Below are 22,782 nucleotides of genomic sequence, written 5' to 3'. Positions count from 1 at the left end.
TCTTCACATGCTGGTTTTCATGCAAGGTCGACACAGTATATTCTGCTCCGTGGGAGCTTTCTTTGGTCTTGCAAGCAGCACGCCGGGCTGGCCATAGCGCTTGCGATGCCCCAAGTTTTGCGTGCTCGTGGGTGGGTAGGTGAATTTGTTATGGGAGTTAACATTACGACCGTAGAGGACTACTTTCGGAGCCTGTGGAGGGCCCGAGGTCTATGCTACACAGGTTTATCTGATACATATTCGTACATGTAGCGTACACATCAAGTGAGTTTACAAGCACTGTTTGGTCAATATCACCACGAACGACTTGTGACACACGCCACTGCCGTCCAGCCTACACTCCACCTCACGCTGCCCATGACCATGACAAGAACGCATATCCCCGCGGCGATACTAGCGAACGCGTACTTCCAGGCATGGCTCCGCTTCAACGTGTCTATCTCCAGTATCCAGGTCGACACGGTCGTCAGACAGCCGTCGAAGCCGTCCATGATGCCTTGCAGTACCTGACATCCCGCCCTGCCGCCTCCCACGCCCGATCCGCCGATCTGGACGTGTTGCAGATCATACGCCATGCCTAGCACAGCCGTGCCAAAGATGTTGACGACGAAGGTTCCCAGTGGGAAAGACGGGCTGATGGGATTGAGCTTCAGTGAGACGTAGAAGCGTAGAAGGCAGCCGAGGGGCGCGAAGACGCATGCGAAAACGGCTTGGCCACGCCAGGTCTCGTTGGAAGCGTGCCGATCGGGCGGCCATATCGCCAGAAAGATGGCGCCGAGCCAAGCGCCCCAGGCGATGAGGACGACGATGGGATCGACAACGGTGCGAATGGGGCGGAAGGGCAGCGTAGGCGTAAACCTGTCGAGCAGGAGAGCGATGTGCGCGCCCACTTTCAATGCCGAGTAGCATACTGCTACCGTGATGATGATGACTGCGAGGCCGGCCATGAAAGAGTAGCCGTCGTTGCGCCCAGCTGTCGCGCCGATATCGGGATACCGGAGGTCGTTGAGAAAGGCGAGGAACACGTCACGCATGAAGCTCGAGAAGCTCGTGAAGCTGCCACAGAAGCCTGTTGCGAGGCCAATGTACAGCGGTATCGTCTTCTTGACTTTGGCGTGCGAAGCTGCTCTGTTCTTCTGCTCGAGGGCTTTCTCTTCGTCGGATGGCGGTGTACGTGGTGGCGTAGGGGCGCGTTGGCCCCATTCCTCGCGGAATAGGCGGCGGTCTTGCGAGAGGAAGCCCATGAAGAGTGTGCCGCCGAAGTTGGCCCAGAGCACTGGGAAGGTGGATGGTGCGCCGGGGTACAAGGCCAGCCATTGGACACCCAGGCGTGCCAGCGTACCGAATATGGAGAAGATGATTAGGTAGGAGACGGTGTAGAGCTCTGTAGCCACCGGATTGTGCGAGGGGGTTTGGTCAGGCCTATGGCGGGCTATGGCGGGGAGGGCAGTGATGGAGGACGGGGTGGCACGTCCGGGCACAAAGCTGTGTCTGCCAAAAGGCCGGGTCCTTGGTCGGGACGCTGAGCGCTCCTCCTCCAGGTCGTGATGGACATAGCGCGGGCTTTCGTGAGGGTTCTGCACAGGCGCCGGCGCCGCAATTTCGTTTAAGCCAGTGCCATCAGGGTCGTCTTCGTGCGCGTCCAGGAACAACAGCTCCTCGATGGTCCTGCCTCTCGTGTTGCCCCCAGCACTGCCATGGCGGCTTCCCGTGCCGCTCCGGCTTCTCGTCCTTCGCTTGTCCAGGCTGTGCTTCCGCTGGGGAATGCGCGGCACGTTGGGCGCGGGCGAGGAGCGGGCGGGGATGTCTGGGATGTCTGGGATCGAGGTGGGCGTCTGCGGGGGCGACACGTGGTCGCCGTCGAGGGTGTAAGCGCAGGCCAGCTGGCCGCTCACGGGACGTGAATGCGGGCGCGACTGTGGGCGCGACGGAGTGTGGGATCGCTCGGAGCGCAACGAAGAGCGCTGCTGGTTGTAGTGCGAGTCGCGGCGGCGCGACGCATCGTCGCTGTCGGCCATTGCCTCCTTTTCTTTCTCTCTTTCCGGGGCGACGCAGCACGATCAGTCCATGGGGACACAACGACGGCCGCGCAGCCTTTTTGCAGAACGTGGGCGGGCGCGGACGGCAGCGGCGGGCTCTGTGGCGCCGGCGGGAAGCTCCAGGACCAAAGTTGATGGCAGCAGCCGTCGCTCGCCGAGCCAGTCAGCTCAGCGCGCTCTTATACAGGCCGCGCTCTGGGATGGCATGGAGCGCAGCGCGGCGGCGGGGAGGATTTGGTTCTGTGATGGCTAGGCATGGTGTGACAGCTGCACCGTGACGGTTGTCTGCACCTGGGCCTGGGGCCTGCAAGGAACAGCGACAGCGACAGCGCGCTCGGCCGCTCGGCCGCCTCCGCCTGCTGCGCTAGCCAACAGCTTAACGCCATCCCTCTTATCTCGGTCCCGCCCGCCGTGCAGCGACGACGGAGCCTCAAAGCTCCAGCTGTCCCCTCCGCCGTAAAGCTTTAAAGAGTAGCCGTAGCAGCGTGGCAGGAGCTCGCCGCGCCTCCCACACATAGACAATGGCCAATCTCCCCAAAAATGCCCACGTATCGCAGCATCCGTGCTTGCAGGCGAAGCTCTCCCAGCTGCGCTCCGCCAGCACAAGCTCCAAGGATGTCCAGTCGCTCGTCCACGATATTGCCCTGATGGTCGGCTACGAAGCCCTGGCACAGGGGCTGAAGGCGCAGCAGCAAGGCACCGTATGTATCCCGTTGATATCTTATCCTCACCCTGGCACATAGTCGTGCATCGTTGCCTCCGTCGGCGCGGACACTGGTTCCCCGCACCGCTCTGGACCCCACTCATGCCGTCTCATCACAGCGCAACCTCATATCCTCAATGCTATACGCATACATATGGAAGCGCCAAACGCTAACCCTGGCAGGACAAATCACCCCTCGGTTACACCTACAACACCACCACCGTATCCCCCCACCCTACCTCCATTTCGCTGGTCCCCATTCTGCGTAGCGGGCTGTCCATGGTTCCCGCCCTCACCTCGCTTCTTCCCCAGCCCGTTGCAGTCCACCATCTAGGTCTGTACCGCGAAAAGTCCACACTGCAACCTGTCGAGTACTATAACAACTTGCCCTACCACGCACCCACCACATCAAACCCCAACGCCAGCGGTCCATCCGAGCTCGCCATCATCGTCGATCCCGTCATTGCCACAGGCGCGACTGCCTCTGCTGCCATTGACAGCCTGAAGGACTGGGGCGTCAAGAGAATCATCGTTGTCAGCGTGCTAGCCACCGAGGAGGGTCTGCGGCAAGCCTGTGGCGAGTGGGAGGAGGGCGTCGAGGTGTGGGTAGGTGGCTGTGATGGTGAGGTAGATGAGAAGGGCATGATCAAACCTGGGCTGGGCGATATTGGAGACAGGCTCTTTTTGACCATTGGAAAGTGAATCGTGGGAAATTTCCTCGATACTGGAGAGCACCTTGGATGCATCACACATGTCATTACCAACAATTTACACAAACAATGAAAGACAGATACATTCATGCCGCCGGCCACATCACAAGCATAGAGCTTTTTCCTGGAGACTTTCGTCAGTATACATTACATGCAGGCCCATCTATTTATGCTTTCCCGACATTCCTTGGCCTGCTTGGGACACCCCAAACATAACCGTGATTTGTTTTCTTGAGTATGCGCACAGTCACTTCATGAAACAGTCCCAATCAATCCGTCCGAGTCATGTCTTGCGCTCGCGGTCCAACAGTAGACGTTGTGGCTCGGTTTCACCTCAGCTCAAGGCCGCTGTAGGCACACGGCACACTTTGTTATGCTTGCTATTGAAAAGAGCGCGCAAGTAAGACGTCGTTATTACAGTCTCCAGGTGTTCTGAGTTGTGACAAACGCGTGGTCTTAATTGGCCAGCAAACAAACCCGTTGGCTTGGGTTCCCTAATTGGAGTCGAGCCGGTGGACCAGCGTTCCACTGCACCTTCCCCTCTTTTCGCAGTACGACTTGGTGCAGCGTGGATCGAGCTGCAAAGCTGAGCTCCCCACCTGTGCGGAGGCTCTTTCACAGTCCTACGTGTGACGTGGCGGTGCGTTCCAGAACAAGCGATTGGCGGCGAGAGGCTGAGGCACATTCACTTCAGGCGGCAGGCACGTTTGGGCCAGCTTGGCGCCTGCCAACCTCTACCACCTTTACATAGTATACCGCAGCTACACTCCCTCCGATCGACACGCTTTCCCCCACCAACACCTCTATGGGAGTCGCGTTATGTGCCATGTCGTTTGCAACGAGAATGCAAGCGTCAAAGTCCAAACCCGCTACCTTGGTGCAAGTTTCCCGCTTGCTAACGTTACCTGACGAGCTCCTGCTTTCCATAGCTCAAAGAGTACACAGGAACGTCGATCTTTGCCAACTCTCACTCTCTTGCCGCAAGTTGAACACTGTGTCACAGGAGACGCTTGTGAAGGAGGTTTTGTTGCCCTCAAACCGCATGCTCCAGCTGATACGGACCCTGTGCAACCGTCCTGATCTCTGCGAGAAAATCAGCAGCGTCGACCTCGACGACTACACCAAGACAGGACCCCCACAACTACTTCCTTGGATTGCCGAGTGGCGTTGTCTCAAGAGGTGTCGCAAAATTGTCGCCGCGGAAGTTTTCGACGAAATCGTTAGCGACGAGCATGCAGACGACGTTCAACTACTATGGTCCAAGAACCACCGCTTCCTCCTCGACGTACTCATTGCGTCTTGTCCCAACATAAAGAAGCTGAGCCTGAGGTTGCCTGGAAGCGAACAAGACCCGCTATTTATCATCTCCGGTGAGTTTTGACCACGTGAGGAGTTTGGGTCAGCTTATGCTTTGCTGCCTGTCTCAATGTCACCGCCATCTATACTACGGCGTTGCGAAACCATCAATTTTGCTTGCTGACCTTTTGAAGGCAGCGAAGACATAACCTTATTGGACCTGTTCTCGGGTGTGTCTCGAAGATTGCTCGGTGAACAACTCCAGAGCCTCACGATCCGAGAGACGGACAGTCACACGACGCTGTTCAGGACACCGAACGTGACCCTAGCATTCTTCTCTAACCTGACGCATCTCAGCATACCTACAGATGTTTTGATTTTTATGGATCGAAAACCGACTGCTGTGAGCCAAGCGCTACCATCAAGCCTTCGCCATCTGCATATCAAGCCTTGCAGTCTCTATGTTTCCCTCTGGTTCCCGAGCTTTGCCGCAGCATGTGTTAAAGGTGTGCTCCCTAGATTGTGTCACGTTGACTTCCACTTCCGAACCAGCCTGAAAGACAGCTTGATTTGGATTGATCAGGGCCGCGGTCTTCTAAGTTCAATGAGGGACCTCATCGATCTCTTAAAACGCAAGCATGGAATCTCTCTGCGGGGCTATAATGAATCTGGCATTTGTACAGGCGATCTTCTCGAGGAACTCGACGCCTGGTCACACCTCTCCACTACCGAGCTGTGGTATCCAGCGGCAAAAGACGCGGAGTTCTCTTCAATTGTTGCAAGGTCGAAGGAGGGCGCTCCTCGACGCAGGACTGAGGAGGAGATTCGTACATATATCAAGCGCGATCGACTTTCTCAGAAGTTGGTATTCACACGCAAATACATCTTCAAGCCTGATGTCCAACTTCAAGTCACTGCACCGAGATCATTTTCCACCAATGTGGAGGAGCTACCAAAGATAGTGACGCCGAGGTTTTCGAACGAATTCGCACGTTGGCTAGCTTCCGTTGCAGCTGCCCAGCGAATGTCTGAGCCGACACTTCGCGGTGCGCTAGCACATCTGAGTCTGAGCTCACAATTCGAGGAGGAGAAACTAGGTAAGAAATCCTTATATATGGTTGCGGTTCTATTTAAATTAGGGTTCATCGGACGTGTGCTGATTGAAGTGCAGCCATCACCACAGCGGTCACATTCCAAGCATCCAACCACTGGCCCCTCCCTCGTGTTGCGTTTGATTCAAATCAATGGCTTGGTCTAAAGTTCTTCGAAAACGTACGATCAAAGATGGGTAAAATATCGGTAATACCCAAACGCAAGAGCAATCACAAGAGGGAGCACACGGTGGCGCGACCAAGCAGCAAAGTTCGACGTGTGAAACCGAAACTGTCGGATTAGAGGCGGTGTTTACATTGAAGATGGACGGGAATGATGAGACAAAAGGGAAGTAATGAATCCTTGGTGATAGTCACAAGAGCCAAAAGATGAGGAACAGTGAAAGACTGGGACGCACGGCTGCATGTTATCAGCAGACCCTACGGTGGACCTGGAGGAGAGTGCATTATGGCAGCATAGTCGCATGTGGAACGAAAGTGCAGAATGATATTTCCGTCGAGTGTTCTCGGTGACACTCGTTCATCACGAGACTTTTCTTTTCCGCCCCAGAAGCTCCCGTCATCACGTCCGTAGCAACGATCTAGGCCCTTACTCCGACAGTATGGCTGCATGTCGCAGGATTACAGCAATGACATCAGTGGCGTAGCGGCTGTGCTTACCCCCGCTGCCGCGCACATACCCCAACCACCACACTATGCATACTGACGTGGTGAGATCGCGATCATTTCAGCTCGCAGTCCGAGTCTAGAGCTTCCATGTACATAACATAATCCAAATGGAGGACACGCCTACACGCAAGCTCGCAGAATTGCAAGGGTAGAAGAGGCTTGGAGTTCTAGAACATGGGCGCTGCATCGTCAGAAGCTGAACATCATACCAGTGCGCCCTGTGACTACATGTGTGGGATATATTGGATTTTATATAAACACCAGCGTTTTCCTCCAAACACATTATACCTCGACCTGCATACTGCCCATAAAAAAGGTAACCACGAAATCCAAGACCGTCGTCTGCGACCATGAAGCTGCCGAAGGCAACCGCAAAACTGGATCCACAGTCCATATTGCACATCGACGAAAACTCTCACCTTATCATCACGCTCCACACGACCTCGACAAGAACGAAACCACGCCGTGCCGTTCAACGCGCAGACAATGTGATCATCGAGACCCCGAGATATCACTCACCGGGCCAATCGCCCCCACCCACCGTCTTCTTGTTCCGCCCCGCCCCCGTAATCTTCCATCTGCCCAGCACAGACGCTAGAAGCGAGCGCAACTGGAAGAAGATGCGAAAGGGGGCGACGAAATCGCCGTGGGCAGGGCAACAGCAACCGGTCCCGACGACATGAGAGGACCGGACTGGCGCGGCAAAATGCTTTCAATAGAGGGAGGATGGCAAGAGCGAGCTCGGAATGGATAGTGGTTCAGGGTCAATCAAGTCCTGCCTTCAGGCCCGGGGATGGATTAGCGTCGGCAATGCGGCTCACGTCGCACAACCCTACCTTCGTCGTGGGATTGTGCATCATCTTCTTCGCTCCCTCGCGTCGTCTCACTCGTCGCCCCGTACATGATGGCATTGAAGAAGAGGTCAGCATCTGGTGTGTCATTTGCGCGGAAGGAACCATCACCACCACCACCATTTGTCCTATACTGAGCATTTGGTTCATACTGAGAACGGGGCCACAACGACAATATCCGGAATGCGAAGGCCACTCATGTTCGAAGCACGCAATGGAACGCGCTGCGAGCACGATCGTCGAGCACGCCCCAACATCGACAATCTCGCCACCACGCGTCCAGGAGCGAACATTGCCCTCCTATCATGTGGGATCGAAAGCCTTTCCACCGACAACTTCTCTTGGACCCATAGTGGGGAGACCTTGCCGAGCTTTGAGTTTTATTGGCTATGAGATGTTATCTTCGTTAGGTATATAATACCGGCAGCTTGGGCTTTCGCGTGGCCAAAATCTGCCTGGCGAAGGGCTGAGCTGATATCTAGCCTTCAGATCGAGACTGGGCTTTGCGCTCATTATAGCTTGTAATAAAATACCTCCTGTGATACTAAATACTCATCTGCGAATCGATATGGTGTTACTGAATTCACCTTATGGAAATATGCGAGACCTGTTGGTCCCGCTCAATGTCGCAATGCCTCCAGTTGTCCACTGTCATTGGAAGACATAACGTGTGTACGTGCTCTAACATACGCAAAATCACGATCGTGTGGCTTTTGTTTCCGAAAATTCGGCATCTTCTGTTGCGATGATTCGGCAGTACTAGGTGTAATGGCAGTCATGATAGCGATGAGGTTGTTGTTGTTGTGAGGTCCGTGTTTCAGGGTCTCTCACAAGCTACGAGCCTCGGATATCCTTAGCTCCAAATGACGTCTTGACGGGTGACACAAAGAGCGGAGCTGTCTACAACATCACCTCGCATCTGACTTTCTCATCCAGCCAGGTCATTGAAGTCAATTTCCCGTTCAGTTTTCTCTATCGCAAAACGCCCGCCGGGCTTTTCCTCCGCCATGGCGTTCGCCTACAATTCGCAGCTTGTAAGCTTCACGCCCGTTCCATAGTGCTGCGAATGCTAACAAGCATAGGATGCTTTCACACTGTACCATGTGTCAAATGAAGAGGCGTCGCGTAAAAGAGTGATAGGGCCCGCGCTGCCGGCACTTGGCCATGCTACTTCCGGTGCCTTGGGAACTGCAATTTCCAAGCTCATCACCTATCCTCTTGACCTGGTGATAACGCGTCTGCAAGTGCAGAAGCATTTTCAGACCGACGACCGTCAGGCGGATTACGAAGGCGTCCTCGACGCGGTTGCAAAGATCTACGAAAATGAAGGAGGTATTGGAGCATTCTACACCGGTATCTTGCAGGAGGTCGGTAAAGGCGTGGCGGACAGCTTCTTGTTCTTCCTCGCCTATTCCTATATTGGTGAGAAGAGAAGAGTGGCGCAGGGCTCGCGCAAGCTATCAGCATTGGATGAGATCGGTGTAGGCGTTATTTCAGGCGCCTTTTGCAAATTCTTGACAACGCCCATACAGAATGTCGTCACACGGAAGCAGACCGCTGCAATGGTGCACGCACGAGATCCCACATCGTCATCTTCACCTAACTTGAGCGCCAAGGATATTGCGTTGCAGATCCGAGACGAGAAGGGATTGCAAGGTTTCTGGTCGGGTTATTCTGCGAGTCTGGTGTTGACGTTGAATCCCTCGATCACGTTCCTGCTGCACAAAATGCTGCTACGGCTGCTGGTAACGAGAGACAAGCGATCGGACCCTGGAGCTCGGATCACGTTCCTCATAGCAGCAGTCAGCAAAGCGCTCGCGTCGACTGTTACATACCCGTTCTCGCTCGCAAAGACGCGCGCTCAAGTGTCTTCGCAAAAGCCATCCCAAACTGCAGGTCCTACGTCTGAAACAGAGAAGCTCGGAGATTTCAGCCAATCCCGAGCAGTACGAGCACGCCAACGAACGGTCTTCAGCACTATTCTTCGCATAGCTAAGACGGAAGGTCTATGGGCGCTCTACCAGGGTCTGGGTGCAGAAGTCATGAAGGGGTTCTTCTCACATGGGATCACGATGCTCATGAAAGATCAGATCCATACCGCCATCATCAACATGTACTACCTCGTTCTGAAATCGCTCAAGAAGTATCCCAGCCCGGAAGATTTGGCAAAGATGGCCTCCGAGCAGGCACATGATGCATATGAGCAAGGCAAAGAGCAAGTTGGCGATGCGTATGCGAAGGGCGTCGAGGTCGCCGGTTCTGCAGCAGCAAAGTTGCAAGAAGTTGCAGCGAGCGGGTCGCACCAGGCCGAGGGGTTGATTGAGAAGGGGAGAGAGGCAGCGAGCGAAGCTGCGAAACAGGTGCAAGAGAAGCTTGGGGGTGAAAAGTGATGGACGGATCAAGTTTTTGTATGTTTCAAGTGTGTATATACTAGGTTGTGCAGTAGTTGGTTTCCGCATGTATAAATTGCGTACACACTTCACATGTAGATTTCGAGCGGTTGGGTACCGCATGAATATCATAGCGGCTGAAAGATGTATAAACGTGAGTCGCTCGTAGTTTATTATTCGGGATGACACAGTACATTGTAGGGTAACTCGTATTAGCATACGCGTTTAATTCGGTATTACAACAGGACCTTCAAGTGCTAATCTTTCTGTTCGGTCTCTGTGTATCATGTGTTCCGTTTTCGGCGAATTGGAAGACGGCGGGCCTTGTGTGGCTAAGCGGATGTGGTGTTTCAGGTTGATCCGGATGAGGCGCGAAGCTCGAAATGGGACGGAGAATTTACGTTGGGCGCTGGCATCGTCTTTTGTAGTGTTGTGCAGCTGTCGCCATGCTAAGCGGTAAGGCGGCGAGGTATTGGGGTGCAGACAAGCGTAATGCTGCATGTGTCACTAGTGCAACGGTAAAGCAGAAGGCTGGCGCATAGATCAACAAACCGACCCCTCGACAACAGCACCACCACAACACATCCACTCACTCACCCGCCCCGGCTACTAACCACTAACCCGCACAGGAACAGGATCAGATCTACACTGCGACGCCTTGTGCGACGCAAAAATATTTGGCTGAATCGCGAGACGGCGCATGACTGTTGTCCAGCACCGCATGCTCCCGACGTGAAACATCGCTCGAGGCCGCACAAGGGAGGAACGACCGCCTCTCACTTGCTGCTACCACTACCGCTACCTCTGCCGCGCAGTGCACCCGCGCCTCTGCTCACCGAATTTATTCTTCCCGGGCGTCCGGGCGCCCCCCGCATAGCGACAGCGACACCAGCGCTTGCTCCCAAGCCGCCGCAAATAACGCTGACGTCGCAGCCGCACCATGGCCGACGGCGCCTCTTCGCCCGCGCGAGGCGAGTGGAGCAGCACCGACGAAGAGCTCGCGTACTACAAGACCCAGTACGAGACGTTGGAGGTCGAGCTGCAAGAGTTCCAGGCCTCTAGCAAGGAACTGGAGGCGGAGCTTGAGAAGGACATCGAGGAGAGCGAGAAGCGAGAGCGCAGGCTAAAGGAAAAGGTTGAGGCTCTCGGCTTCGAAGTGGAAGAGTGGAAGGTACGCTGCCACCTGCCTAGCCTGCGAGCTGCGTTGCACTTCATACTCACATCCGCATACAGACTAAATACAAACAAAGCAAGATCGAAGCCAGCAATGCACAGAACAAGCTCCAGAAGGAGATCACCGCTCTCCGCGAGTCGCAGCGGTCGCTCCAGATGCAGCTTCGCGATACTGAAGTTCAGAACGACGACCTCGAGCGCCAGGGTCGTAATCAAACATCGTCGCTCGAAGACTTGGAGTCCAAATACAACGTCACCCTAGAGCGAACCGTCATGCTGGACGAGGAGATCAAGATTGGAGAGCAGGAACGTGAGGGGTTGAGAATCGAGACCCAGAGGCTCCGTGACGAGTTGTCCGACCTGCGCATCGAGGCCGAGATAGTGCAAGAGAAGTTGCGCATCGCAGAGGAGACCATCGAGAACCACCATCAACGCAAAACATCGAATCTGCTAGCTGGTGATTCCTTGCGTCCCCGCTCACCCGTCTCGGAGACATCCACGTCCGCCACCACACTATCTTCGCCAACGACGGCTTCCACTCCACCTCGCTCAAAAGCCGATTCTATACTGCCCGACGCCACACCGCCTTCTCCACCTCTATCGGAAGCCTCAATCGCCGCTAAGCCAGTACCCTCCACCCCCATGCCAATGCGGAAGAGCTCCATAGCGCTGGATCCTTCCGCCACGCCCCGGCCTGGCATGTACTCTTCACGCCCGACGCGGCACTCTCGTGGCCCAAGTATTCCAACTTCGATGAAGCCTACAGCCACACCCAGCGGCCGGGCTACGCCTTCCATTCGGACAACCGCCCCGGCGCAAAGGAGTACCCGGCCAAGCGTGGGAGGAAAGCCAGCGGGTGGTCTGCCGAGGTCTGGTTCCCTGTACCAAATTCGAAATCTGATTGGCAACATGCAGAAGCTTGAGGAGCGTGTACACAACGTGAGGTCGCGGCTGCCGGCTCCAACGCATACCCCGCCACGAGCCAGTCCACGAAACGCAAGCGCCATGGGACATCACATACCGAGCACAGTGACGGTAAGGAGAAGCAGTAAGCGAACATCACAAGCTTCTATAAACGCCGCTGGCGATTCTGGAGTGAGTCGTCTGTCCTTCGGAGTGTCGCGCGAGCCTAGCAGCAGCCGCCCAAGCAGTCGGGCTTCCGTAGCGTCCCAGAGACCAGGGAGCAGGAGCAGCACGCGGACGCCACTGGGTCACTACGCCTCTTCGTCTATCAGTGGGGTAGAGGGGCGGATTCCGCGCCCCCGGAGCTCGATGAGCGGACAGTCTAGTGCCCACAGCCATTCTCATTCCTTGTCTTTGTCGGGCGCCATACAGGACGACCCAGATGGCCTCAGCGATGGCAGCAGTTCAGCCACTCCTATAGGGCGCCGCATGTCGATTGACAGGTCGGGCATCCCCACCCCGAGCGGCATCCCTCGAAGACAGAGTGCAGGCAGGAGGACAAGCTCAGAAATGGGTATGCATGGTATGGGTCCTCCTGCGAGACCGCGCAAAATGAGCCAAGTAGAGGAGTCTTTCTAGGAGTAAACACACACGTGTGTAAACTGGGCAGGTTCCTGCGATGACGCGTTCTCTTCTCAGTACATGATTCGGCGGGCGTGTTACGATCTCTTGCATTGGCTTGGAGTTGGGGCATCTGCATGAAGGCGACTGGTGCTCAACGATTGCATTTGGAGCACACTGCACATATGGGATGCGAAGTCTATTCCTTAAGTCGCGATAGAAACGCTGCTTGGAATTGGCATTGTTACGCATCTCATTCACATAGTATAACATTTCATTTGTTTCGGCTGAGAGGATACCCGATAGTGACAGGTAGAAATACCAATCTCATCTCAAATATGACCAGAGATTAATCGTGGGTCCCACCATATATTAGTGCGCGTGGGCATTCGCTCTCCACGGGCATTACTAAGTTGCATGGTGGAAGCAGGGCACATGCAACCATGCCGAACCGTCTGCAGGGGGTTTTGCACATGTCAGCTCACGATGTGCACGCGAATCTGCGCAGAAGTTTACGAAATCAGCTTTTTCGGAGGTACAAGCCCATTTCATGCCATTTCGGGTTTCTGACAGGTTCAGCACGGATGGGGAAATTTGTATGGCAGGCAGCACGGGCCTTGGTGTTGAAGCTGTCAGCTGCAAACATCAGACCACTTTTGCCGCTATGTATGGATCGGACCGCGACTGTCGACACCAGACCCTGGGGATCGGATGCTGAGCTTAATCTTCGCGTCGGAGCTCCTACCGATTGAGATGGAAGCGCGAAGCTTATCTAATGCAATGGGTTCAGTTCAGTACCATGCTCATGCTCGTAGGCAGACTCAGCGGAGCATGCGGTAGAGGTGGGTGGACGAAGCAGCGCGACCGCGCTTCGGCTGACTGAGGGTCGCCGAGCGGCTCCTGGCTGGAACCGTCTTTTCTGACAGCCCTTGGATCGAGAGTAGCCATGCAGATGACGGGCACACAAAGGCGACTGGATAGAGCGGTAGTCGCAAAGGTACCGGACGGACTCCGAAGGACTGTGAGTGGAGAGCCGACTCGCTCGTCCCTTGAATACTCGTGCGGAGCGCTGGTTAGATGTTGACGTGCGCACGAATGATCGGAGCTGTAGAGGGGCGCCGGCAGCGTGAGACAGTCGGCGGTGCAGTAGCTGTGTTGGTGGAGTGTTGGACAAGTCAGGGTCGGAGGCACAGGCGCGGCGGCAGGGAGATGACGGGCAGATAGCAGGTGCGAGGACGATCTAGCGGGTCTTTCTCGTGGTGGAGGTTGTCTACGGCCTGGACAGCCCGTGGTGCGCTCAACCAGCGAGGGCGCGACTGACGTTGGCCGATAATGTCTCCGACTACTGCATATCTCGCTCAACAAGGCACAGGATCGCAGGCATCGCATTCCACCGCCTCGAGGGCAGGCCGCGCCCAACGCTGCGCTGCTCGCGAGCGCCCCCACCAGGGCTTCTCGCGGCTTCCACGGGCGCAGAATGTGTTGCAATGAGGGCGCCGATGCGGCCCTCGGGCTCCGGCGCGGCTGTCGAGGTCGGTCGCGCTGGGCTGCACAGGGCACTCGGCGAGTCCAGGGGCAGTGTTTGGTAGCTTTTGGGTTGGGGGGCGGCTTGCATTAGCCTCCTTGGGGGTAGTTGACGACGATGCGCGTGGCCTGCGCTCAACAAGAGCTTCGGGTCGAGCTTTGGGGGTCCCGTAGAGAGAATTTTAATAAATATCTAGAGAGCATCCGCCCGCCCTCGCTCCCTTCTCTGCTCTGCTCTGCCTCCGTCTCTGATACCCGCGATACCCTGCATCCGCTCATTGTTCCTTCCTTTCTTGCATTGCAGCGAGCGAGGCAGCTCCTCCGCAGCTCTGCCCTACACGCACTACGCACCCGGCGTCTCTATAGCTTTGCCCGCTGACCGCCGAGCGGCCTGCTGCTGTGCCCTTACACTTACTCTACTAATACACGAGGCACCGGCATCTCCCACCGGCGCCTTCTGCATCATCGCGAGGCGTGCAATTGGCTGCTCCCCATCAAAACCCGCCGAAGAGAGGCTCCGGTAACCACGCGTGGGGATCGCCGACGCTCTTATAAATTTGTCCCGGCCCACCTCCGACCGCCCTCACCGCAGTCCCTGCACGGGCACATTCCCCTCCCCTCACCACCATGGCCGGAGCTCAGCACAATGGCACCAATGGCTCTGCCAACGGTAGCCCGAGCTCTTCGGCCGCAAAATACAACCTTGCGCCGCACTTCATCGGCGGAAACCATCTTGGCGCTGCAGCGCCCGGCAAGGTCAAGGACTTTGTCGCCGCACAGGACGGCCACACCGTCATCACAAATGTGCTCATCGCCAACAACGGTATTGCCGCAGTCAAGGAGATCCGCTCCGTGCGGAAGTGGGCGTACGAGACCTTTGGCGATGAGCGCGCCATCCAGTTCACCGTCATGGCGACGCCCGAGGATCTGGGGGCGAACGCAGAGTACATCCGCATGGCCGACCAGTACGTCGAGGTGAGTGCCCAGCAATGCAAACTGTGATTCGCGAGCGAAAGAGCCATGGCTGACAGACGCAGGTGCCTGGAGGCACAAACAACAACAACTACGCCAACGTCGAGCTGATCGTCGACATTGCCGAGCGTATGAACGTCCACGCCGTGTGGGCAGGATGGTGCGTACTCAGTTCCCTTGCAATTGGTTTGAGATGGTTGCTAACCCTGAGTCTAGGGGCCACGCATCCGAGAATCCCAAGCTTCCCGAGTCCCTCGCCGCCTCGCCGAAGAAGATCGTCTTCATTGGCCCCCCAGGGTCCGCCATGCGGTCGCTCGGAGACAAAATCTCGTCAACCATCGTTGCACAGCACGCCAAGGTGCCTTGCATCCCATGGTCGGGAGAGGGTGTGGACACAGTCGTGGTCGACGAACATGGCATCGTCACTGTCGAGGATCACATCTACGACAAGGGCTGCACAAAGTCACCTGAAGAGGGTCTGGAGGCAGCCAAGAAGATTGGCTTTCCTGTCATGGTCAAGGCCTCGGAAGGTGGTGGTGGCAAGGGTATCCGAAAGGTCGAGCGTGAGGAAGATTTCATCCCGCTGTACAAGGCCGCCGCGTCAGAAATCCCTGGCTCGCCCATCTTCATCATGAAGCTCGCAGGCACCGCACGGCATTTGGAAGTCCAGCTGCTCGCTGATCAGTACGGCAACAACATCTCGTTGTTCGGTCGTGACTGCTCCGTTCAGCGACGACACCAGAAAATCATTGAGGAGGCGCCTGTGACGGTCGCGACCCCAAAGACCTTCCACGAGATGGAGAAGGCGGCTGTGGCTCTCGGAAAGCTTGTCGGATACGTCTCTGCCGGTACTGTCGAATATCTGTATTCGCATGCTGACGACAAGTTCTACTTCCTTGAGTTGAACCCCCGTCTCCAGGTCGAGCATCCCACGACTGAAATGGTCACTGGCGTGAACCTCCCAGCTGCTCAGCTTCAGATTGCGATGGGTCTTCCCCTGCACCGCATCCGCGACATCAGACTGCTTTATGGCGCTGATCCCCACACTAGCACCCCGTTGGACTTTGATTTTGACAAAGAGGGTAGCGTGCAGAAGCAGCGACGACCCACTCCAAAGGGCCACTGCACTGCTTGCCGCATCACGTCAGAAGATCCCGATGAGGGCTTCAAGCCTTCCGGTGGTACGATGCACGATCTCAACTTCAGGAGTAGCTCCAACGTTTGGGGTTACTTCTCCGTCAGCTCCGCTGGTGGTATCCACAGCTTCTCCGATTCTCAGTTCGGCCACATCTTTGCCTACGGTGAGAACCGACAAGCATCACGGAAACACATGGTTGTTGCACTTAAGGAATTGAGCATTCGTGGTGACTTCAAGACCACCGTTGAGTACCTCATCAAGCTTCTCGAGACCCCTGCTTTCGAGGACAACACTATCACAACCGGCTGGTTGGACGAGCTGATTTCCAAGAAGCTTACTGCTGAGCGTCCTGACCCGTTGATCGCCGTCATCTGCGGAGCCGTCACGAAGGCGCATGTTGCGAGCGAAGCTTGCATTACCGAGTACAAGACAAGTCTGGAGAAGGGCCAGGTTCCTTCCAAGGACGTTCTTAAGACTGTGTTCCCCATAGATTTCATTTATGAGGGTTACCGCTACAAGTTCACCGCTACCCGATCCAGCATCGACAGCTTCACTCTCTTCATCAATGGCTCAAAGTGCTCCGTTGGCGTGAGAGCGCTCGCTGATGGCGGTCTTCTTGTGCTTCTTAGCGGAAAATCACACAGCGTCTACTGGAAGGAGGAGGTCGGCGCCACTCGTGTCTCCGTCGACGGAAAGACCGCGCTTCTCGAGCAGGAGAACGACCCTACTCAGCTCCGCACGCCGTCTCCCGGTAAGCTGGTCAAGTTCACTGTCGAGAACGGCGACCACATCAGGAAGGGACAGTCTTTTGCCGAAGTCGAAGTCATGAAGATGTACATGCCGCTTATCGCCCAGGAGGACGGTATTGTCAGTTTCATCAAGCAGCCTGGAGCTAGCCTCGAAGCCGGAGATATTCTTGGTATACTCGCACTGGACGATCCTTCCAAGGTGAAGTCCGCTCAGCCATTTGTGGGTCTGCTGCCCGATCTTGGCCCACCACAGGTTATGGGTAACAAGCCGCCTCAGAGGTTCACCTACCTCTTTGGGATCGTCACGCACATTCTGCAGGGCTTTGACAACCAGGTCATCATGCAGAGCACGCTGAAAGAGCTTGTCGAGGTTCTCCGTGACCCAGAGCTGCCATATGGCGAGTGGAACGCACAGGCCTCCGCTCTCCACTCCCGCATGCCTCAGAAGCTTGACACCATCTTGTCAGAAGTCGTCGAGCGTGCCCACAAGCGAAGCCTAGAATTCCCTGCCAAGCAACTCTCCAAGGCTTTCCAACGGTTCCTCGATGACAACGTCCCCAAGGCCGATGCAGACCTGTTGATGGCTGGTCTGTCACCATTGACAGAGATCATCGACCGCTACGCCGATGGGCTCAAGGCGCATGAGTACACTGTCATGATCCGGCTTCTCGAGCAATACTGGACGGTAGAGAATTTGTTCTCCAACCGCGCTGGCCGGGATGAGGAGGTTGTCCTCAAGCTGCGTGACGAGAACCGCGGCAACATCATTCCCGTTGTCCACACAGTGCTGTCCCACACCCGAGTAAATGCCAAGAACAATCTTCTCATTGCGATCCTGGACCTTTACCGGCCGAACAAGCCCGGAGCTGGCAATGTTGCGAAGTACTTCAAGGATGCCCTCAAGAAGCTTACTGAGCTCGAATCCCGACAAACTGCCAAGGTTTCTCTGAAGGCTCGTGAGGTGCTTATTCAGTGTGCCATGCCTTCTCTCGAAGAGCGAACTTCACAGATGGAGCACATTCTCCGGTCCGCTGTTGTCGAGTCTCGATACGGCGAGAGCGGATGGGACCACCGTGAGCCTCACTTTGAGGTCATCAAGGAAGTCGTTGATTCGAGATACACTGTCTTCGACGTGCTACCTCAGTTCTTCGTCCACCAGGATCCCTGGGTAGCCCTCGCTGCTTTGGAAGTGTACACTCGCCGCGCCTACCGCGCCTACCAGCTCAAGGACATACACTACCACACAGACAACGAACAGCCGTATCTCCTTTCTTGGGATTTCATCTTGCGCAAGGTTGGTGAGCAAGAGTACGGCCTCCCCGTTGAGGCTTCACAGCCCGGCACGCCAAGCACACCTGCATTTGAGCGGCCCCCTCGCATCCACTCGATCAGTGACATGTCTTACCTGAACTCAAAGGTAGAGGGTGAGCCCAGTCGCAAGGGTGTGGTAGTCCCTGTAGAATACTTGGATGATGTTGATGAGTCTATTGGCAAGGCTCTCGAGATCTTCCCTGCCCTTGGCGCGAAGAAGAGCGCTGTCAACCTCAAGGAGAGCATGACCTTGAAGCGTACTCCTACTTCCGGCGCGAACGTGAACCAGACTCCTGATGAGCTTACCGGAGTCCTGAACGTTGCCGTTCGCGATGTCGAGAGCTTCGACGACAAGGAGATCCTGGAGCGTATCTTGCCGATCGTGAAGGATTACAGAGACGAGCTCTTGACCCGTCGTATCCGCCGTCTCACATTTGTTTGCGGTCATAAGGATGGAACATACCCTGGATACTTCACTTTCCGTGGCCCTCACTACAACGAGGATGACAGCATTCGTCACGTTGAACCTGCTCTCGCCTTCCAGCTTGAGCTTGGCCGTCTTTCCAAGTTCAACATCAAACCGGTCTTCACCGAAAACCGCAACATCCACATCTACGAAGCTGTAGGCAAGGGAGCTGAGAGCGACAAGCGCTACTTCTTGAGAGCAGTGGTTCGTTCTGGCCGTCTTCGGGAGGACATTCCTACGGCCGAGTACATGATCTCGGAGACTGATAGGCTCATGACCGATATCCTGGACGCTCTCGAAATCGTCGGAACTTCTCAAGCTGACATGAACCACATTTTTATCAACTTCTCTCATGTCTTCCCGCTTGCTTTGAGCGAGATTGAAGAAGCCATCGGTGGCTTCTTGGATCGTTTCGGTCGTCGTCTTTGGCGCCTGCGCGTTACAGGTGCGGAAATCCGCATCATTGTGACCGATCCCTCAACTGGTGCTCCTTACCCTCTCCGCGTTGTCATCACCAACACATCCGGCTATGTTATCAATGTGGAGATGTACGCCGAGCGCAAGTCCGAGAAGGCTGGCAAGTGGGTTTTCCACAGTGTCGGTGGGACGACCAAGATTGGTGCTCTCCACCTACAGCCCGTCAACACTCCCTACCCCACCAAGGGAGCCCTGCAACCGAAGCGTTACAAGGCCCATCTCATGGGTACTCAGTATGTTTACGACTTCCCTGAGCTATTCCGTCAGGCCACAGAGAACTGCTGGAACCTTGCTGTTGGCAAGCATGCTCATCTGAGCGAGAAGCAGCCCCAAAAGGGTGAGTGCATCGAATATTACGAGTTGGTACTCGATGACAACGACAACCTGGCTGAGGTGAACCGTGAACCTGGCACCAATACCATTGGTATGGTTGGATGGATCGTTACGGCCAAGACACCAGAGTACTCGCGTGGTCGTCGTTACATCATCATCGCCAACGACATCACTTTCAAGATTGGTTCATTTGGGCCGCAAGAAGATAAATTCTTCCACAAGTGCTCCGAACTCGCTCGCAAGCTTGGCATTCCCCGCATCTACCTATCTGCCAATTCTGGTGCTCGCATTGGTCTCGCTGAGGAGCTCATTCCTCACTTCTCCGTCGCATGGAAGGATGCCAGCAAGCCAGAATCAGGATTCGATTACCTATACCTGACACCCCAGAAGTACAAGGCTTTCATTGACGGTCAGCGTGAGGATGTCATCTGCGAGAAGGTCACAGTCGAAGATGAAGAGCGATTCAAGATCACCACGATCATTGGTCGTGAAGATGGTCTCGGTGTTGAGTCTCTTCGTGGATCGGGTTTGATTGCCGGTGAAACCTCCAGGGCTTACGAAGACATCTTCACCATAACTTTGGTCACTTGCCGTTCGGTTGGTACGTACTCCTATATCTGACTTCCAATGATAGCAATCGCTAACAGTACATAGGTATTGGTGCCTATCTTGTCCGCCTCGGCCAGCGTGCTATCCAGATCGAGGGTCAGCCTATCATTCTCACCGGTGCCCAAGCTATCAACAAGCTTCTTGGTCGCGAAGTGTACACGTCCAACCTCCAGCTTGGAGGTACTCAAATCATGTACAGGAACGGTGTTTCTCATATGACCGCTGAGGATGACTTCGAGGGCGTCTCTAAGATTGTCAAGTGGATGGCTTACGTTCCCGACAAGAAGGGCAACCCAGTTCCCGTTTCCCCTACTGCAGACGAGTGGGACCGTGACGTCGTCTATTATCCCCCTGGCAAGTCTGCCTACGATGTAAGGCATCTGATCGCAGGCAAAGAGGATGAGGATGGCTTCCAGGCTGGACTGTTCGACCGTGGGTCCTTCGAGGAGACTCTCGGCGGTTGGGCCAAGACCGTCGTTGTCGGTCGCGCTCGACTCGGCGGAATCCCGATTGGTGTTATCGGCGTAGAAACCCGCTCCGTTGAGAACGTTACACCGGCTGATCCCGCCAACCCCGACTCTATCGAGCAAATCACGTCGGAAGCCGGTGGTGTCTGGTACCCTAACTCCGCTTTCAAGACCGCTCAGGCTATCAAGGACTTCAACAATGGTGAGCAATTGCCTCTGATGATCCTTGCCAACTGGCGTGGTTTCTCGGGCGGTCAACGCGACATGTACAACGAGGTCCTCAAGTACGGTTCGTACATTGTCGATGCCCTCGTCAAGTACGAGCAGCCCGTCTTCGTCTACATTCCTCCCTTTGGCGAGCTCCGCGGTGGATCTTGGGTCGTCGTAGACCCCACCATCAATCCTCAATACATGGAAATGTACGCCGATGAGGATTCCCGGGGTGGTGTGTTGGAGCCGGAAGGAATTGTCGGCATCAAGTACCGCAAGGAGAAGCAACTCGAGACAATGGCCCGCAACGATCCCACCTATGGCGCTCTGAAACGCAAGCTGAACGACCCTGCAACGCCCCACGATCAACTCCAGAGCATCAAGGCCGAGATGACGGAGCGCGAACAGCTGCTTCTGCCCGTATACAGCCAGATTGCTCTACAGTTTGCCGATCTACACGACCGCGCAGGTCGTATGGAGGCCAAGGGTGTTATTCGCTCGTCCCTCAAATGGCAGAATGCGCGTCGGTTCTTCTACTGGCGTCTTCGTCGCCGTCTCAACGAGGAGTACATCCTCAGGAAGCTCGCCACGGCGGCAGCACCGTCCTCTGCCGAACACCCGTCGGCTAAGCTGGACCCTACTACCCGCTCGAAGGGTCTTGAGATGTTGAAAGCTTGGTCTGCGGTTCCCAAGTTCGACCAGGACGATATGAGTGTTGCGGTGTGGTACGAGGAGAACAGGAAGACTGTACACGATCGCGTAGAGCTCCTTAAGACGGATGGCATTGCGCTTGAGGTTGCACAGCTCATGCGGAAAGACCGCGAGGGCGGTCTCAAGGGTGTCATGGCGTTATTGAGCACCCTGCCAACGGGCGAGAAGGAGGAGGTACTCAAGATGTTGTCGAAGGCGTAAGCGTACCACGCTCTTGGTTGGCTTTGGAATGTACGACTAGGTGGTGCTTTCTCTTTTCTTATCCACGGATTATCAGGAGGCAGGTGTACAGGATGCTCCATTTTTTCGTGTTTGTAGTGGGTGCTTTGGGCGGAGTTGTTGCGCAGCGACTTTGTTTGCTTTTGTGACGCCGCGATGTCTTTCATTGTGGGATGAGTCAAAAAAGAAAACTGGATTAGACACATACATCTATCCGAGACTAGCTACTTCAACCATTGAATCTAATCCATCGTGGGCATAGTGATGATGCATTTGTGAATGTATGAAAAAGGGCCAAGAGGTGGGTTGATACATAAATGTCGACCTGCTTCCCCGGCACGCAGTGAGTCTCTGCCATACCCATAGGCAATGAGGCGGTGGGATGTCCTGGTCTTACTTGATACCATTATGCTAGAAGAGGGGCTGATGGTTGTTTTTTACGGGATCCGCTGCGGGGCCGCCGTAGGGCCGTGAAAGTTACGTCACCATGGGGAGCAAAACGAAACACCCCTCATCAGTTGTAATCAGAAGACACTACATATAGTCAACTTGGGAGCCTCTCCAAGAAGCCTCCTTTCGACTGCATAGCGTCTCAATTGTCAATTCCTCATTCGCCTTCATCCGACACACCGATAACAAAGACAGCCAGTATGGTCTACACTATCGTGGTTCACCTCTACGCAAAAGAGGACGAAGAGAGTATCGAGAAGCTCAAAGCGAAGCTAGTCGAAGCGAGCCAAGTATACAGCAAGGATAAAGAGACATTGTCGTGGTTTGTCATGCAGGATGTAGCGGATAAGAGAAAATTCACGATTGTGGAGCGGTACCTGAAGGAATCGGTACGTTTCCCTCGGCCATTGCCCCGATTCCCTGCCTGCTGTTTATCTGTCCTGCTTCATTAGTCTCGGGAAAAAAGGATGTGGGACCGGGCCGAGGCGAGACTTTCGAGATGAGGTCGAGGATGGTCCCGTGGATAGAACATGGTACTGACTCGTCGTGACAGAGCCAGAAATATCACCTCGAAAACCCCTACTGGAAGACTTTCGACCCCTACGTCAACCCTTTGCTGGACAAGCCCATGGACCTGAGGCGCCTCGAGGAGTTGGACACTAGTGGGAGTGCGGCGTCC

At 55.3% G+C, this 22,782-nt stretch overlaps 6 protein-coding genes across 6 annotated transcripts; 5 read left to right on the top strand and 1 right to left on the bottom strand.

The window, feature by feature from the left end:
• Positions 1 to 293: 293 nt before the first annotated feature.
• Positions 294 to 2,018, bottom strand: CC84DRAFT_1219764 (uncharacterized protein; the record flags this gene model as incomplete). Its single annotated transcript, XM_018183107.1, has 1 exon — positions 294 to 2,018. One exon carries the CDS (start codon positions 2,016 to 2,018, stop codon positions 294 to 296), a length of 1,725 nt encoding a protein of 574 aa, XP_018033183.1.
• A 418-nt stretch (positions 2,019 to 2,436) lies between these two features.
• CC84DRAFT_1166632 (PRTase-like protein) lies at positions 2,437 to 3,553 on the top strand. The gene is made up of 2 exons (XM_018179008.1): positions 2,437 to 2,740; positions 2,926 to 3,553. Exons 1-2 carry the CDS (start codon positions 2,561 to 2,563, stop codon positions 3,442 to 3,444), a joined length of 699 nt encoding a protein of 232 aa, XP_018033182.1. The 5' UTR covers positions 2,437 to 2,560; the 3' UTR covers positions 3,445 to 3,553.
• A 941-nt stretch (positions 3,554 to 4,494) lies between these two features.
• CC84DRAFT_1178403 (uncharacterized protein) lies at positions 4,495 to 6,143 on the top strand (the record flags this gene model as incomplete). The annotated part of the gene is made up of 3 exons (XM_018180340.1): positions 4,495 to 4,822; positions 4,943 to 5,845; positions 5,920 to 6,143. 3 exons carry the CDS (start codon positions 4,495 to 4,497, stop codon positions 6,141 to 6,143), a joined length of 1,455 nt encoding a protein of 484 aa, XP_018033181.1.
• Positions 6,144 to 8,387: 2,244 nt separating this feature from the next.
• On the top strand, positions 8,388 to 11,119 carry CC84DRAFT_1188904 (mitochondrial carrier; the record flags this gene model as incomplete). Its single annotated transcript, XM_018181019.1, has 5 exons — positions 8,388 to 8,414; positions 8,463 to 9,740; positions 10,520 to 10,696; positions 10,825 to 10,941; positions 11,021 to 11,119. The coding sequence occupies 5 exons, from the start codon at positions 8,388 to 8,390 to the stop codon at positions 11,117 to 11,119; spliced, it is 1,698 nt and encodes a 565-aa protein (XP_018033180.1).
• A 3,499-nt stretch (positions 11,120 to 14,618) lies between these two features.
• Positions 14,619 to 21,635, top strand: CC84DRAFT_1097851 (uncharacterized protein; the record flags this gene model as incomplete). The annotated part of the gene is made up of 4 exons (XM_018174737.1): positions 14,619 to 14,966; positions 15,029 to 15,123; positions 15,180 to 20,038; positions 20,092 to 21,635. The coding sequence occupies 4 exons, from the start codon at positions 14,619 to 14,621 to the stop codon at positions 21,633 to 21,635; spliced, it is 6,846 nt and encodes a 2,281-aa protein (XP_018033179.1).
• Positions 21,636 to 22,303: 668 nt separating this feature from the next.
• On the top strand, positions 22,304 to 22,767 carry CC84DRAFT_1058418 (uncharacterized protein; the record flags this gene model as incomplete). The annotated part of the gene is made up of 2 exons (XM_018173563.1): positions 22,304 to 22,492; positions 22,657 to 22,767. Coding segments are annotated over 2 exons (300 nt in total), but the record flags the coding sequence as incomplete, so codon positions are not given.
• Positions 22,768 to 22,782: the final 15 nt, after the last annotated feature.

This window comes from Paraphaeosphaeria sporulosa, assembly GCF_001642045.1.
Source record: "Paraphaeosphaeria sporulosa strain AP3s5-JAC2a unplaced genomic scaffold CC84scaffold_8, whole genome shotgun sequence".
NCBI classification, from domain to species: Eukaryota; Fungi; Ascomycota; class Dothideomycetes; order Pleosporales; family Didymosphaeriaceae; genus Paraphaeosphaeria; species Paraphaeosphaeria sporulosa.
The sequence above is the reverse complement of the archived record's forward strand: the minus strand, read 5'-3'. Positions and strand labels throughout refer to the sequence as shown.